Raw genomic sequence first — 18,550 nt, 5'->3', positions numbered from 1 at the left:
AGGACATGAACTAATGCACTTTTCAAATTTCTAAGGAAGTAAGCAGAGGTGAAGCACGAAGACCCAAAAGGCAAGTTTTATCCATTTTGCACTCAAAGGTACTTTAGTTGCAAGTAGTGGCTGTAACAGGTTACTTAAACTTATTCCAGATAACTTAGACTTCAGTACTTTCTAATCACTGATTGATGCTGCTGACAGGGTACTCCAATTAACTCCACTCCCAAGAAAAGGGGACAGCTGATAACTATTCTTAGATTAGAAAAACACAATTTAGTAGGTTGTCATGATGGCCTTCTACTGTACACAGATTGTAAGGTTTTTTCTCTGGGAGATTCAAAGTAAAGACAGCTCATATTTACTTACAGCTCTGTTATCCATTTCTATTGTGAGTTGCCCTTTTTACTGACAGGGCAGTTTCATAGACATGATACTTTTGATTACCCATCCACGTAACCACAATTGTTTAGTTACAACACATAAGAATTAGTTACTATTTATATTTTAAGGCGGTCTTTAAATGGTATTTGATAGTCATTTTGGCTGTGCATGCTACAAAAACTTTATTTGTAATAACTTATATGCCATAGAAGGGAGGTGAAACAGCAGGAGGTGTGCATGAACTTCATCTCCTTTTTAAGTAAAAAGATAATTCCAAAGCAATCAGCTGGAAGTGTTATGTAAAACTCTGCCTCCCACAATTAAAGATTGGGTGGGGCACTGATTTCTCCCCACTCAACTGTAGGTTGCCATCCAAATCCAAGGCACCTCACCACATGTTTAAAATACAAAAAGAAACCCCAAACTATTGTCAAAAAACGTTTGTTTCACACATCCAAAAGGACACTACACAACTCACCTTTCTTCAAAAATGATTTTATTGGGAGAACTACAAAAAATTTACAGTACAAATTTTACAGTCTCACACTTAATCTGTAGTGAACTGACACCCCAAGTATTTTAAACAAGTTTTTTTTTCCTTTTGTTACATTCAAAGGATACTTCTGTTAAAGTAGTCAAAAGAGAGTACATAGTGCTCATTATCTGTACCTACTATGTACAAACTAAACCTACCATCATTCACCCACTGTCTTGGAAAATGAAGTTTTTTTTTCCATTTTTTGTTTAATAGTAAATCCCAGAAAAAAAACAAAAACCCAAAAGCAGAGTTCCATTTTCGACATTTCAGATTTACTGCAAAAAAAACTGTTCAGACCTAGAGGTGGCCCCTCACTAATCAAAGTGGTGGCAATGTCCATCATTCCCATCTGCCTCTCTCTGGGAAGATAGGTTGCTTTACACATATTAAGTTCACCTCCAAAACTATTACATTCAGAGAACTGACATCCCCCAATTATAAAAAAAAATACTTTTAAAGGGAATGCGTGTTTGTTCTGAAACTTGAGCTTGTTATTTTGGTTAAGAAAAAATAAGAACTCTGTCTGCAACTGGACCCTGAAGGCACTGTCAATATAATACTGGGTCCAGGGTGCTACATATTTTGGCTCTTTATTGTTTTATTTTTAAAAATATCACAGTGTCATTTATACAACAAAAAAAAAACAAACTTATGATGCCACTTTGACTTAAGAATGCCACATGAAAGTCTGATACTTGAAGTTTTAACCACTGACTTTGGACGGTCTAACATCCCGTTACATTACATTCTTATAAAAATGCCTACCATCTTCAATCCTAACTACTTCCACAGCATCAAGAACTGATTTCTAGAACAGAAACCATGCAATCGTCCATTTCGTAAACAAGGAAAAAAAATTAATGAAATAAATATTACATACAATCTCTTAAATTAAGATTTTATCATTTACAAAATAACCAAGTGAGTTACAAAACAAAAACGGCATATATTACTGTGAAAAGAACACACTCCACATTCTGCAGATTAATAATGGCAATCATAATTTAAACATAATAAAAGAATATATATCTATTGTTTTCATCATACGCGATAAATACAGTATGAACAAATTACCAATGTATACTTTCTTGAGATAATAAATAAGTTAAATAGTTTTATAGCGAGTTGTGCTGCGATGTGCTATCACAACAACTCAACAGCTAAAAAAAATTTAACAATCAGCAGTTATTTCAACAATTACAACTAACTCAACGAACGAGTGCTCGACGAAAAAAAATCTGCAACACAGTTCTCTTCTCTATAAAGGCAAACAGGCCACTAGGTGGCAATGGAAAATAGATCAACTTGCAACAAAGTTTGGAATGAAGTTTTTCTTAAACAAGGCAAAAAAAGCAAGTCCTGTAATATTTGTTTCCTTAACGAAGGCATTTTCTTGGCAGGATTTCTTTTGTTGTTGCTGTTGTTTGCGATTCGTAAATAAAAGTTATGTTAAATAAAGAGTGGAGTTTGTGTGTTTGTCTGTGTGTGTCTCTCTCTCTTCAATCTTCGGAAATGGAAAGCCTGCTGAAGATAGGGAGGCGCCTGCCCGGGTCCATGCTCGGGGACTCGGAGCCACTCAGGCTGCCCGAACTCAGCGAGCCGCTCAAGTAGCTCTCCCGGTCGGAGAGGGAATCAGGGGGGCTCGGCGGGGCATCGAAGACCGGGGACTCAGCCAGCCGCCGCAGGCACGACTGCATCTGGCTCAGGATGTAAGGAGGAGACGGGGGGCAGACGTTAGCGGGCTGCTGCTGCTGCTGCTGGCTGTAGCCTGCTCCTGCTCCCCCGGCGGCGAGCTGCTGGGTCTGGATGGCGAGCGGGGTGAGCAGGTTACTCAGCTCCTGGCTGGAGAAGGTGAACGCGTTGTTGGCGCACACTGGCAGTGTGGGCGACAGCAGCTCCTCGCAGAACATGTTGGAGCCGGACGAGGACGAGCAGGACGAGGAGGAAGAGGACGAGGACGAGGAGGAGGACGACGACGAGGAGCAAGGCGGCGGCGGCGGCGTGCGGGAGGTCGGGCTCTCCAGCAGCGGGGACTCGACTCCGCTGGAGCCGCTGGGGAAGCCGGAGAAGCTGAGGCTGTGGTGCAGTTTGGGCCGGGGCTGGTGCTGGCCTCCGCTATGCTGCTGCTGGTGATGGTGGTGGAAAGAGTTGATGGCGTTGTTGTTGCAGGGCGCCTGCCTCCTCTCCTCGGCGTTGTGGATGAAGTGGCAGCGGGGTCCGTAAGGGCAGAAGCCGATGGTGTGGAATGTGCGGCACAACTCCGTCTTGTACTTGGGGTGGCGGGTCAGGCTCCGCAACTCGTGCATGCCGTGGGCGAACTGGCACTTGTCGCCGTACTTACAGGTGCCGCTCTCCTCGAAAGGCCGGCACAGCTCGGTCTTGTAGCGGGTGGAGTTGACTTGGCCGCCGGCCGCCGCTTTCTGCTGCTGCTGCTGTTGCTGCTGGACCAGATGCAATGGGCTGAGCGGCGGCTGTTGCTGGTGGTGGTGGTGCTGGCGCTCGGCGCTCTCGCTGAACGAGCGGTCGCGGAACTTGTTCTCTTTGTTCAGCATGGCCGTGCTGCTGGACTCCTTGATGTTGGGGAAAGAAGAACTGGGATACTTGGCGGACGAGTTGTTCGCCAACGCCTGCAAGTTGCTGGTCGAGTGCCGCCTCAGAAATCCCGGCCCAAAGTCTGTTACTGGGGTCCCCACTGCCTTCTTGTCCAACATACTGTTAAAGTTATTGTAGTTGTTGAGGGATTTTTCGTTCTGTTTATACATTTAAAAAAAAAGAAAATGCAAACAGAACAATTAGAACACGAACATTTAAAGGGACGAGTTACAAGAATGCAATTCAGAGAGGCACGTTTGTAAAGTTGTTTATCACCGCCCCCCTCCCCGAACTTTTGGAAAACTTTTCCCCTCTCTCAACTTTCAGAAATCCGTTTCCTTTCCCGTTTTACCTTGCAAAAGAAATCGTTGATATCGTAGAAAGCAGATAGAAGAGTTGCAGACATCTTCAGGCAGTAGTTTCTACAACTTGAGATCCTGCTCTCGCGAAAGGGCTGGAGTCACAATTGCTTTTTTCCCCAGCAAAGAAACGTGAGGTCCGAATGTATAAAGAGAAAGGAAAAAAAAATAAAAAAAAAATGACTTGTTTTTGGTGGTGGCGAAGTTGAACTGCTAGAACTGCTGGCTGGGTCTGCCTTGTTATAAATATTGAGCGCTCGGTAGTGGGCGGGATTTAACCAGCCTGCTTTCGAACCCTGGCCCGGAGTCGTCAGGACAACAACCGCTTGATTGACAGGCGCTCCTTAACTCGTTAGCATAGGCTAAAGTGCAAAAAAACTCTTATCTTACGAGCTGGGAAAGTCAATATTACTTTGTCAAAAAAAATTCAGTCTGACTAAAGCAGCTGCCCGTCTAAAGGCTTTTCTTTTAAAAAGCACGGCTGCAAAGGGCTTTTGCAACTTTTGGGAGGGTTTGCAGTGTATTGGTCTTCAGTGAAATACCGATACACAAGAGGGAATGCGTCATTGCTGCTGTGGCTGCCACTATCCGAGCGGAGACTTTGCTTTGAGTAAACTGGCGGGATTTCATACCCACCCTCCCTTCCTCTCGTCTTGAGCTAGAAGGGGCTTCTTGATGGAATATGAGGTGTCTTTCTTTAAAAGAACCCACTTTATTCGCTGTGGGACTAACATGTGCACTGCTGTGTAGCGTCTCACTTCGCTCTAAATATCTTATTAAAAACTGATTTGCATTACTTGGTGGCAAGACGCACAACTTTTTTCAGTCCGTGAAAGTCGCAACTAATGTATCGAGCAAAAAACCCACTTTATATATAGTGCAGGCGTTTGTTTTCCTTTTAAACTTAGAAGACCGAATGTTTAAGTTTCTTTAAACGATAATATCAAAGGCATGAAAGGAAGTATCGCCTAAAACGTAGTCGGCTGCTAAGATGCCGAAAGTAAGGTTTTCCAACTTAATGTACAATGAGAATAATTTGTCATTGCAACTTGGAGGCATTTTTTCCTAAGCTGTAACAGGGAAGAGCATTAATGTAAAATACTACTTTTTAAAACGAGATTGTCTTCAATAAATCCGGACAATTACTGGAATGGACGAAAAGTAGACAGTCCCAGAAATGCACATTTATTCCCGACAGAAAACCAGGAGAAAATGACACGCAACCAACGTGCAGCGCGACTAATTACAACTGCGTGTTTCTTGCAAGCACCCAGCCCCCTCCGCGGCTTTCATGATGGGTGGATCCAACACTGACAGGAAGTGAACATTGAAAAAAAAATATGCCGAGAAGTCTTTTGAATTCTTTGCTCTCTGCAACGTCTCGATGACTTTTCGTCTATTTCAAATGCTAATTTCACGTGGATCCTACACCACGATCAGGAACTGGCTGAATTAAGACTGAAGTTTTAGCGCTCCCAGAAGGGAACTTCAGTCCATTTTCTGGCCCGCACCTTCCCAGCTGATCTGACCATGGCCACAGCCACTCCTGACAAAACTGGTTACAATTTGGCGGAATAAGGCAGTGCCCCACCTTCTCCAACTCCTAGATCGCTTGAATGTGCTTCTTCATCCATTACTTTTTTTTTTGCATTGAATGACGTACAATTGAAGTCTCCTATTTTGGAAACTTTTGAAATGAACGTCTAGAAGCAGATGATAAAAACTTGAAAGAACCACCCCCCTGCTCTCTCGTTACCAGACTTTTTCCAATTAATAAAAATTTTAACTCAATTGTACATGTTAACCAAACATTCCGCGCGGGTCAGTTTAATTAGAGAGAGAGTTTAATCAGTCAACGTGCTACGAACCCCCCGTGATCTAACTTCATTCAGGGTGTGTTATTTATTCATTTGAAAGACTTAAAACTGCATTTGCTTTACCCCGTTTCTGCCACGTTTTCCTGAGCGGTTTTCACTCTCCCATGAGGTTGTTTATATGCCACGTTGGTTCCCCCACACCCCTCCAAGTGGGCAACGTTCAGTAAAGAGCTTGCCTATTTTCTCCCCCCCCACGGGTAAAATCGAATTATTAAAAACCGACTAGGCTCAGTTTTCAGAAATAACTTCACTCGCCGCCCTCTTCGCCCCCCCAAAAAAAACTGCATAACGATTTTGCTTTCAGGATTTGACTAATAAGAGCTGCAAATACAATTAGAGAACCCGTCTCTAAACAGAACCGAGCGCTCTCGTGTGCAACATCTCCACCCTATGGTAGCAAAAGACTAAAGATGTAGCAAAGGTCATTAACCCCTCACTGGCTGAATGAAGAAAAATTAACTCGTGATGTTGCCCTTTATTTATTAAATACTGTCCATGCATTGTTGCCAATAACGTCACAATTTTCTAATAAATATTTTTAACATCAAACAGACCCTAAATTAGTGCAAGTAACTTGTGCTTTCGCCAGATGTTACATTTCTCAATTGAGCACCCTTTTAGTTTAAGGCCTGCTTTCCTAAGGCATTACTTGTACGTGATAGGGTATATAAACTTGTCACTGTTGCACAACTAATGGGCTTTATGCCGTCCGACAATTAATTATTTCACACAATCCTAAATGAGCGGGAATATTTAGTCATCAGATATTTTTAGTGCCTGATTATTATAAAATGCAGTCTCTCCAGACCTCTATCATTGCCAATGTATTACTGTACTCTTATGGCAATTAAAGCAATTGAGAAAAACAATTACCTGTAAGGCGTTGTCTATCTTCAGGCTGCAGCATGAGCTGACCATGACAATGAACAGTTCATTCTTGATCTTTTTATATTAACATGTGCTATGTCAGTAGAGTTGACCCAGCTGGTTTGGCTGACATTCAGTTTTTCTGTTGGAGCATGGTACATGGTGATCTTAAAGGTTAAGAGTCATAGTGATCATTTCTATATAGGAATAAAAACCTAATTTATAAAGTCTCAAAGAAATTGTATAAATGGCCACAAAACAGGAATGGGGGAACACTTCAGGAAGGTGAGAGTGAGGACTGCAGATGGTGGAGATCATAGTTGAGAGTGTGATGCTGGAAAAGCACAGCAGGTCAGGCAGCATCTGAGCAGCAGGAGAGTTGACGTTGCGGGCAAAAACCCTTCATCAGGAATGCAGGATATCACAATATGGGAAAATGTAGGTTTCTGATTGGCAGAATTTTGTATTTTCAACCAAGATGACTTCTTGGTTGGCTGACATAATGACCAGGGACATGGATATAACACAAAGGGTAGGTGATTTAAGGCTTATAGGGGATGAGAGGAAATGATTTTTCACGCAGAGCATGGTGGAAGTCTGGAAATCACTTCCTGTAATGGTGGTGGAGGCAGAAACCCTCAAAGCATACAATGGTATGGGCCAAGTGTTAGAAATGGGATTACAATGGTGATTGTTTCTGATCAGCACAGACTGAATGGATCAAAGGGCCTTTCTCTGTACTGTAGTCCTCTATGACTCAATAACTGTTTAGTGCTTCAAAAATTAGAGAGTTAAATGACATCTGTAATTGATGGGACACACACTATGCCAGTAGAAAACTTAGATTATTTGGACGATCGAGAAGCCCAATGATCAGAAAATCTAACACTCACCAGTACAAAGGAAATTCAATGATGTGCCTTCTTACCAATTATAATACTTCCAAATAATTCACAGTATCTGAATGCATAGCTTCAAAATATTTGAAATGAGGTGATAAGGCGATATATTTATATTTTTGATTTTGTTTCTGATGATGGATAAATCTTTTCCTCATTGTCAATTCTAAACTAACATGTAACATAGGTACGTTTGTAAAGTATGTAAACATTTCTTTGGTGCGTCTTTTGCCATCTCCAGTTATATTTCTATAGAAAAATATTGGAAGTCCCACCACCTATACTTTGGAAAAGAGGAGCTGCTTGTAAGTTGGACTTAAGTAGAGACCATCTACTTATTCGTGTGGACTGAATATAAAGAGTTTAATATTCCTGAATAAAGTGTAAGATCTATGTATCTACAAAATCTTCAGTACACCACAGTTGTATTATTTAGGTTTACACTGTGCCACAGGGCCTCTTTATAAACTATGTCTTTTTACTCATGATTGATGTCTTATCCAGCTTTGGTATTTGCATTTCCACAGTATAAACAGTTGAAGTACATCAATCTTTTGCAAATTGCATATAACTTTATATTTGTTTTGGGTCTTTTTGAGTGCACTGTATAAGGAAACTTAACTGCAGCAAGTGTTATATACTGTGCAACCTTCCAGCATTTCTAAATAGTTCTAATTCTGCATTGCTTTTTCACTTGTAGTTTGCTATTTAAAGAGAAAACTCAGTTCAGAATGAATACTTTGACTTACCTTTGCCTTTGTGTTTTTTCTTCTTTTGCAACTTTGGAAATTATTTGAAGTTTAGTATCAGAAAAGAAAACTACATCTGGCTCATTTTCATTCAGAAAAATTGCTGCTGGCATCAGCACACAAGTTACAAGTTAACTTCCCAATGCATTATAAAAATTACCCATTACCCTTCTTGGTATCTGTTGATACAATTGGAATTTATGAAAACCCAAGGTATACTTTACCATCAGCAAGTAATTGTGATGTTAATATATTTAATTTGGAATATAAATATAAGATATATAATCTAAAAGTATTAATTGCATACCTCTCCTTTCAGGTAACTTGGGGAAACATAAGAAAGCAATAATAAATGTAATTTAAAACATTCTTTAAAAAATTTTAAACTATTGAGTAATTTACATTTTCTACTGCCTGATGACTCAAGACTGCCACCCATCCTTCCTCTGGCTTAGTGCATTTAACTGTTAATGTAGCCACAAATAACAATTTAAAAGTATGCACTGAGGTTCCCCTGATCCTATGACAGTTTATTGAACAAGTAGCTAACTACTTTAGATTTGATTATCAATGGTGAGCTCACTGATCTCATCAGGTGTACTCAGAAGAGGTGCTATAATTCTACTCAATGTCTGTGGACCAGAAAAGGGAAATTAGCCAGGATTTCAACTTCTTATTGCTGAGCAACAGTTCCTTCTGGAAGTCCAAGTGCACACATGACTTGTAATAAATGTCTCTCTTCTCAAAATTCGTCTAATGCTTAATGTCAAGTCTTAGTTAAGAATAACAGCAGGGTTAAAGTGAGGCACTGAAAGATGCCCATTGGAGCAATAAAGAAATGGGCACTTCCTGGAGTCAGAAGGAAGGAGGCATCAGGCCAAAGCAGGGAATAGATGAAGAGTGGATATAACTTGAGAAATTTATGAATGAGAATTAAAATTAATGGGATGGGGCATAACAGTGTGAGGTGTATAAATAAAGTTAAAATGAATTGGAGCTAATGTATACTGAAGCTTGGCAAACTTGAATGGACTTTACTATTACATATATTGATCCTGAAAAAAAACATAATTTTGTTAGGAGTGGAGCAATTAATCTCCTTGATGACCTGTGCAATATAAAGATATTAAAAAATTTGCAATCTACATTTAAAAAATTAATTAAGTTAAATAGGAGCTCCTGGCAATAGTCAGCATGTCTGGTAGCACCTTAGAGAGAGAACAGAGTTAAAAAAAATGCCCCTTTTTAGTTATTTTCAACTGACAACATTAATTCAGTTTCTCTGTTTGCAGATTTGTTGAGTATCTCCAGCATTTTCCATTTTTATTTCAGATTTCAAACAGCAGAAATAAACAGTTTACTATTACATTAAAAAATCCCATTTTGTAATTATTTGTGAGCAGTGTAACTTTATCTAAAAAAATACTAAGATGTCCAATAATTTCCTTAATGTTAAAAAATATTAATCTTCTTTCCCTCAAAATTATTCTCTCCTGGCATGTTGTCTTTTGCTGAGGTTCAATTTCACTGGTCTTTCTGTACTTATCATGGAAATGGGGGTTTGCACATTTGAGCAGAGAACCCAGTCTTTCCCGCATTCAAATCAGAAACCTCTGGATAATAATCAGGAGTAGTATGTCTAACTGATGTCCCCAATCTGGTATAGCCCAATGACGAAACTGTAGCATGCCCACTGTCCCATTGACTGAGATCAGTAAACTCACTACTGACTCGGGATGAAGTCGGGAGTTTTTTATTAATTCTAGGAGACAGCATCAAAGTGGATAATATATTTATCAAGCAAGAAAAGGTGGGAAAGAAATATGTTTTAACATTGTTCCTGAAGTCTTTAAATTTAATCAATTACCAAGAACCCCTTAACCCCTGCCTCGGATCTATATCCATATGGAATGGAACGACATGGGTTCATTCTTTTCCTGATGACTAAAATTGTAGAAATTGATTATTACTCTTTCACTTATTCTCCACACTTTTCTGCAGTTTAGTGTACTAGGGCACTAAATAAATCAGTAAAAGGGCTCTTACAAACTTGGGACTCCCATTTCTTTTCTACGTATCATCAGTTACATGAATAACACATTATTGCTTGATTCTGAACTACTAAGAAAGTACAAACATTTTATGAAAGATTTTAGCCTTAAAATTTGCTATTGTTCTAACATCAATAAATGGGACTCATTCAGGATGTGCATGCAGTGATCCTTGTGAATTATGGCCATCTGAATCAATTGCAATTTATTGTTGACATGTAGATAGAGTGCCACCATCTGAAAAATACTGGTATTACACCAAAGACATCAAAATAAAATCCTATGCATTCTGAATGCAAAAGAATTTAAAATCAACTGATAATAATCATTTAATTATGAGTTAGAAGGGAGCCAACTTCAAATAAATAGAAAGGACTGAACGATTAGAAGTATTACAAATTCTGAGGTGCAACTGGATAGTTGTGGATCTCTAAAATTCACTTTTGGAAGTTGGGCATTTTTAATATTTATATAAATTATTAATATTGATCAAAAATATACATCTAATCCATGGTATTTTAGCAACCAGTATATTTATATTCGTCACAGCAAATCCTGAAGTCCTGTGCACCCCCATAAAATCAGATGCTCATTATTTGCATAAAGTACAATTCACATTTTCAAACGTTCATGACCTCAGTCACTATGCAATGTAAAATGTCTTTGAATTTACATTTGTCCATTCCTCCCCCTCATCTCTCTGGTGCTACCCACTATTCCTCAAATGCCAAGAAGCAGATGACCTGTTTGTAACCACTGTCTGTACAGTTGTCATCTGGAGCTGCCTGTTCTGTGGTTTTCATTAAGCTGCCCAGAAATAATTGGTCTTTGATGGGCATTTCATGCATGCATCATGGAACATCATGAAATGACCATTTATATATGGTATTCATCAGGGAAACTTTAATAAAACAAATATTGGTCACACTTTCTCCAAGATATTTCTTTTCCCCAAAGTTGAGTGCAACTGAGTGTGCAATACGTTTTGTATTGTAATAAATACGAAGTATAAAGTTAAATATAATACAGTCCAGCATAAAACCATGAAGTGACCTGTGATTTCATGCAGTCTGCAATGGTTGTTTGCTCAAGCAATTGAAATCATATGTTCCCTGAATTTCACCTCAAACTCTTGTAACCTTTCTCTTCAAATATCTATTCAGTTCTTCCTTAAATTATGCAATCTCTGTTTCAACCTTTCCTAATCTCCTTACACTTCCTTACTGATTGTTCTTAAGTGATCATCCCTTTTCATAAACTTCACATTCAACAAAAAAAACCCCTTTTTAATCTGTCAAAGTGCTTCAGAAGTTTTTTTTAAAAAAATCAACATTTCTTATCATGGCCTTCATTTGTCCAGTGAAACTCTTACAACACAGGCCTCATTCAGGTGAAACTAAATTAATACCCATAATGGGATTATCAAAACTTAATAAATTACTCAACTGTTGCCGAACTAGTGCTTTTTATAAATAAATTCATAATTCATAGACTGCAATATTAATATATATTTTATAAAAAGCAATAATTATATTAATTAAATTGCTTTGATTACCATTAGCCTTTTTGAACTCTCAGTTTTGGTTCTTACTCACATTTCAGTATCTTTCAGCTACGTTTATGATCCCATTCCCTTTTCTTCTAAAATGTATTACCTCACATAATCCACATTAAACTGCAGCCGACACTGCCTGCTAATTTATCCCTATTTTACAGTTCTCCTCACCGTTTGTCAATTGTTCGACTTTGGTTTGATCAACATGCTTCAAGGTTATGGCGCATATGAATTCTGAATTATTAATCAACGTTAAGAAGAAAAAATGGACTCAGCACCAACCCTGCGGTTAACTGCATCATCTCGCGGCCAGTTCAAAAGTGGGCTCTCTTCGCTTTTTGTTTATAAAACACAACCTTTCATCCATGGTTCTATATTTCTTTATGCATTATTGCAAACTGTGGAAAGAATAATCTTAAGAACTATATACAGTGTATAGAGCAGGGTGGATAAATCAGTCTCTTGCTCAAATGTTGGACAGTTGATGCTGAATTTAATGGAAGACATAGTAAAGGTTTCTATTAATTGTTCGACAAAGGAGGCAGCTCCTCATCTAAAAGGTAATGACTGAGTTGCTGCTGGCATATGACACACAGTGGAAATAATGCAAAGATTATTTCATCATTTTTGGGAATGGCATGTAGCTGGAGACTGATTGATTGTTGTCACATGTACCAAGATACAGTGAAAAGTGTTGTTTTGTGTGCTATACAGAGTTGATAAAGTGTGGTGCTGGAAAAAGCACAGCAGATCAGGTAGCATCCAAGGAGCAGGAAAGTCAAGGTTTCAGGCATGAGCCTTTATCAGGCCTGAGGAAGCGGGCTGAGAAATAAACAGGGGAGTGAGGTGGGCTAGGGAAAAGTAGGTGGGATGCTGATAGGTGGATGCAGCTAGGAGGTGATTGTGATAGGATGGTGTGAAGTGTGGAGCGGATAGATGGGAAGGAAGATAGACAGGTAGGACAGGTCAAGAGGGTAGTGCTGAGGGGGAGGGTTGGATCTGGGGTGGGGTTGCAGAGATTTGGAAACTGGTGAATTTGATATTGAATTCTGGTTGTAGGCTCCTGAGGTGGAAGTTGAGGTGTTCTTCCTCCAGCTTGCAGGTGGCCTTGTTTAGGTGGTGGAGGAGGCCCAGAATGGACATGTCATGGGGGGAGAGAGAGGGGGAATTGAAATGGTTGGCCACAGGAAGGTGATGTTAGTTGGTGCACACGGACTAGAGATGTTCCCTGAACCGTTTCACGAGTTTGTGCTCGATCTCCCTGGTGTTGAGGAGACCAAATCAAGAGCAATGGACGCACTAAATGAGGTTTGAGGATCTGCAAGTAAATCTCTGTCAGATTTGAAATGATGCTTTAGGGCCTTGTCAAACTTCTGACTCAACACCGCCTTCTTGAACTGTCCTACCTGTCCATCTTCCTTCCCACCTATCTGCTCCACCCTCCCCACCGAGCAATCACAAACACCTCCTACCTTCACCTACCTATCACCATCCCACCTACCTTTCCCTGAGCCCCAACACTACTCTCTCTATTTATTTCTCAGCTCCCTTCCCCCTCCCCAGTCCTGATGAAGGATCATGCCTGAAACATTGACTCTCCTGCTCCTTGGATACTGCCTGACATACTGTCAGGCCACACTTTATCCACTCTGACTTTCCGGCATCTGCAGTCCTCACTACCTTTTAGTTGTACGCTATACAGGCAGATCATACCATACAACGAGCACTAGGGTAGCAGAACAGAGTGCAGAATGCAATGTTACTGCTGCAGAGAGGGTGCAGAGAGAGAGATCAATGTTAACATTTGAGAGGTCTGTTCAAAAGTCTGATAACAGCAAGAAAGAAGCTGTTCGTGAATCTGTCTGTATGTGTATTCAAACATTTATATCTGCTGCCCAAAGACAGAGGGTGGAAAATAATATAACAGGGATGGGAGGGGTCTATGCTTATGGTGGTTGCTTTCCTAAGGCAGCAGGAAGTAGAGTTGGAGTCAATGGTTGAGAGGCTGGTTTGTATTATGGACTGGGCAATGTTCACGACTGACTCTGTAGTTTCTCTCAGTCTTGAGAAGAACAGTTACCATACTAGGTTGTGATGCATTTAGTCAGGATGCTTTCTATGGTGCATCTATAAAAACTGGTAAGAGTCCTTGTGGACATGCTGAATCTCCTTAGCCTCCTGAGGAATTAGAGTTGTTGTTATGCCTTCTTGACTCTCGTGTCGACGTGGGTTGACCGGGACAGATTGTTAGTGATCAGTGCTGCCAGAAACTTCACACTTTTGACCGTCTCCACCTCAGCACCATTGATGCAGAGAGGGACACACCCTCCACTCTGCTTCCTGAAGTTAATCACCAGCTCCTTCACTTCACTGACGTTGAGGGAGAGATTGTTGTCTTTACACCATGCAACTCAGCACTCAATCTCTTTCCTGTATTCTGACTCATCATTGTTTGAGATCCAATCTGGTGTCATCAGCAAGCTTGTAAATGGAATTGTGGTGGAATTGGCCACACAGTTGTGTGTATAAGGAGTATCACAGGGGGCTGAGTACACAGCCCTGCGGACCACCAGTGTTGAGGAATATGGTGGAGGAGGTTTTGTCACTTATTCTTATTGATTGTGGTCTATGAATCAGGAACCCGAGGATCCAGTTACAGAGGGGGGGTGCTGAGATCTAGGTCTGGTAATTTATAGGTGAGGAGAAAGTGAGGTCTGCAGATGCTGGAGATCAGAGCTGAAAATGTGTTGCTGGAAAAGCGCAGCAGGTCAGGCAGCATCCAGGGAACAGGAGAATCGACGTTTCGGGCATAAGCCCTTCTTCCTGAAGAAGGGCTTATGCCTGAAACGTCGATTCTCCTGTTCCCTGGATGCTGCCTAATTTATAGGTGAGTTTGTTTGGAATTATGGTGTTGAAGGTGGAACTATAGTCAATAATTAGGTGCCTGACACAGGTATCCTTGTTATTTGAGACTGTAAGGATGTAATAAGTGTTCAAAAAGGGAAACAAACCAATGCAGCAATCACAGAGGCTTCAGCTTACTGGCTATATTGGGAAAAGTGTTGATTGTGGTAGATATGTGTCTGTTCCTGCATGAAGAAGAACTGGTTTTAGATCATAATAAAGAACAATCAATCAACTGTTTGTGATAAGACTGATTGCAGAAAACTATATTCAAAGTAATTTCATGGATTTTATGACAGTGTATGACAAGAGGGATATAGCATTCTTTGTATTAAGGATGTATGAATATTCCTAAGAAATGTGGCAGACTGATGGAAACAACCTCGTGTCTGCGTGGGTTTCCTCCGGGTGCTCCGGTTTCCTCCCACAATCCAAAGATGTGTAAGTTAGATGAATTGGCCATGCTAAATTGCCCATAGTGTTTAGGGGTGTATAGGTTGAGTGCATTAGTCAGGGATAAATATAGGGTAGGGGGAATGGATCTGGATGGGTTACTCTTTGGAGGGTCGGTGTGGACTTGTTGGGCCAAAGGGCCTATTTCCAAGCTATAGGGAGTCCATGATTCTATGAACTATAACATATCCGTGATCTCAGTGTGAATAATAACCTCATTTTAATTAACAACTGGGTTTGAGACAGGATACAAACTATCCAATAATTTATTTAATCTTGCATTGAAACAAAAATATATCTTACATTTGAGGATGATATTGGAGGAGTCACCTTATGTGGCAAAATTTTAAGCAATTTTAGATTTGCTGATAACATTGACCTTATGGTAACATCTAAAACAGATATGTGGTGATTAACTGTTAAGGTTTACATGGAGATTAGAATATTTGAAATACAGATGACTCAAAAGATCATGTAATTTGGGAAATATCAGGATGGTGTACACAATACAGTTGGAGCAATCCTAACAGGTTTGTATGCCTTGGTACGTTTATATCAGAGAATCAGAAAAAGGCAAAGTATTGCTGAAAAGCTTAAACAAACACAGAAAGTGCTGGAGAACTCAGTAGGTCTGGCAGCATCTGTGGAGAGAGAAACAAAGTTCACACTTTGGGTCCAGTACGACTCTTCTTCAGAACTTTGTGGAACGGGAATTGTTAAAATGATTGGATTGATCTCTGCCACTTTTGGAAAATTAAGCAAGAATGAGAAATCTGAAACAATTTATAAAAACAAAGCAGATAGTTTATAAAGTCATCGTTATTTCTGTATGGCTCTAAGTTCAGGACAATGAGGAAAATTGACAAGCCAAAGATACTATCAGCAGGGATAGGTTAATTCAGATAAATCCTAGAGGGATCCATAGTGCGAAGAATCAATAATCATTTAATAAAAACGCAACAGAATAGAAATAATTTTTAGAGAAAAGATCCAAGAAGATAACATACAATTTTTAAGGAAAGCTTTCATTTTTATGGCACTATTCACCATCATTGGATATCTCAAAATACTTTGCAGCGAATGATGTATTTTTGAAGTTTAGTCACTGTTTAATTTTGGAAGCATGGCCGCTAATTTGCACACAGAAAACTCCTACAAATAACTTTGCGATAACAACCAGATAGTCTCCTTTTCTGAAGTTGATTGAGGGAAAAATATTGGCCAGGACCCCAAAGAGAACTCCCTTGCTTTTTCTTTGACATAGTGCCATGGAATCTTTTCTATTCGCAAGCAGACTGACAGGGTCACTGTTTAACATCTCATCCCAGAGACAGTACCTCAAACAATGCAGCATTGGAGTGTTAGCCTTGACTTCTGTGTTCAAGCCCTGGATGTGATTCAACTTAAACCTTGTGATTCTGACAGAATATTGTGACCAACTGAGCCACGGCACATTTCAGGAAAGGTAACATCGACATATAGAGGTATGTGGAACAAGAAGGTGAGGGAAACCAAGGAAACATTAAAGGGAAAATGTCAAGAGTGACTTGTCACAGCAAGTTATACAGATGTCTGAAGTAGCCATCTAATCCGGAAACAGACACTAAGGGAAATAATTAATTCAGACCCATTAATGTTGCTGAGCTGATGTACAGGAAGTCAGAAGTAACACCGCAAAAATGTTTTTTTTTTTCAAAAAAGCTTCTTATGAGTGATCTCCTTGAATACCTTCTGAAGTAAAAACATTCTACTGCGTTTCATTTCTTCAACTGGTCACTTTGTTTTCAAGCATGACTTTTTTTAACATGTTTGCAGGCTGCCCTTCATTAACCAATATATTCATAGTTAAATGCTTACTAATTTTAATTCACATTCTAGATTCAAAATGGTAATATTATTGGACTAGTAAACCACAGCCCAAGGCCAATTCTCGAGGCACCTATATTCAAGTCCCATCATATCAGCTGGTGGAATTTAAACACAATTAATAAAGCTGGAATTGAAAGCTTGGCTCAGTAATGGTAATCATGACATCACCATCAATCATCATCAAAACTCATCTGGTTCACTGGTGTCCTTTAGGGAAGAAAATCTGCCATCCTTACTTGGTTTTGCCTACCTGTGACTCCAGCTCTATAACAATGGGATTGATTGCCCTCTGAGATGACCCAGCAATCACTCAGTTCAAAGGCAATTAGGAATGGGCCACAAATGCTAGTCTTGCCAGCGATGCCCATATCTCATCAAAGCATAATAGATTTGTTTCAGACTCGAAGCATTAACTCTGTTTTTCTCTTCACAGATGCTGCCAGACCTACTGAGTTTCTCAAGCACTCTCTGTTTTGGTTCGTATCATACAGGCCCGATCTTACCTTTTCCATAAAATCCACAAACAGGACTGCCCGAACAGTTCCTATTGTTGCTGTCTGCTCCTGGCCTACAGAACTTACTCCTTCCTACCTTGATTTGAATTTTCTCCCCTTTGTCTAGTCTTTTCCTTCTTACATCTGTGATTCATTTGATGATTTGTGTCTGTTTGAAAATTTCCTGTTTATGGGCCTCAGCTGGCTCCTTTTCACGTGGACATGCAATCTCTTTATATTTCCATCCCCCATTGGGATGATCATAGGGCTCTCAGCTTCTTCCTTGAACAAATGCCTGAACTGTCCCCATCCACCACCACCCTCCTCTGCCTGGCCAAGTTCTACTCCATTTTTCCAGTTTCTCTATCTCCGATGCATCTGTTCTGATGATGCCACCTTCCACAGGGGCTCTCAGAGATGCCCACCTTTTACCTCGAGCCAAGATTCCTCACCACCATAGTTGACAGGTTCATCAGCCATGTTGAACCTATTTCCCACACTTCTGCCCTCACATCTTCCCTCCCACAACATCAATGTGGGAGGTCTCCTTGGTCCTCACTTACCATTCCACCAGATTCAAAATCTAAAACATCGTAAGTTGCCATTTCCGTCACCTCCAGTGAGGTGTTGCCAACCGGCACATATTCTCCTCCCCTCCTTTGTCAGCATTCTGCAGGGGCCATTCCATCTGGACATCCTGGCCCACTCCACCTCCATTCCCACACCCACCCGCTCCCCCCCCAACACCCTTCCAGCATGTTCCCATGCAACCACATAAGATGTAGCACCTACCTGTTTACTTTCCTTCCTCCTCACTATCCAAGGCTCCAAACACAACTCCCAGGTGAAGCAGTGATTTACCTATACTTCATTCACACTAGTCTACCATACTCGCTGCTCACAATGTGGTCTTCTCTATGCTGGCAGAGATTGGTGACTGTTTTCCTGTATGTTCTGCCTGTAAA

At 40.4% G+C, this 18,550-nt stretch overlaps 1 protein-coding gene across 1 annotated transcript; it reads right to left on the bottom strand.

Moving 5' to 3' along the window:
* Window positions 1-857: 857 nt before the first annotated feature.
* On the bottom strand, window positions 858-5,091 carry zfp36l2 (ZFP36 like 2 zinc finger CCCH-type). Its single transcript, XM_043695689.2, has 2 exons — window positions 3,861-5,091; window positions 858-3,666 (listed from the first exon to the last, which is right to left on the bottom strand). Exons 1-2 carry the CDS (start codon window positions 3,912-3,914, stop codon window positions 2,416-2,418), a joined length of 1,305 nt encoding a protein of 434 aa, XP_043551624.1. The 5' UTR covers window positions 3,915-5,091; the 3' UTR covers window positions 858-2,415.
* Window positions 5,092-18,550: the final 13,459 nt, after the last annotated feature.

The sequence above is a fragment of the Chiloscyllium plagiosum genome, unplaced genomic scaffold (assembly GCF_037043375.1).
Source record: "Chiloscyllium plagiosum isolate Xiang-an unplaced genomic scaffold, Cpla_swu_hap1 HiC_scaffold_10, whole genome shotgun sequence".
Lineage (NCBI taxonomy): Eukaryota > Metazoa > Chordata > Chondrichthyes > Orectolobiformes > Hemiscylliidae > Chiloscyllium > Chiloscyllium plagiosum.
Note: the sequence above shows the minus strand (reverse complement) of the source record. Positions and strands in the feature narration are given on the sequence as shown.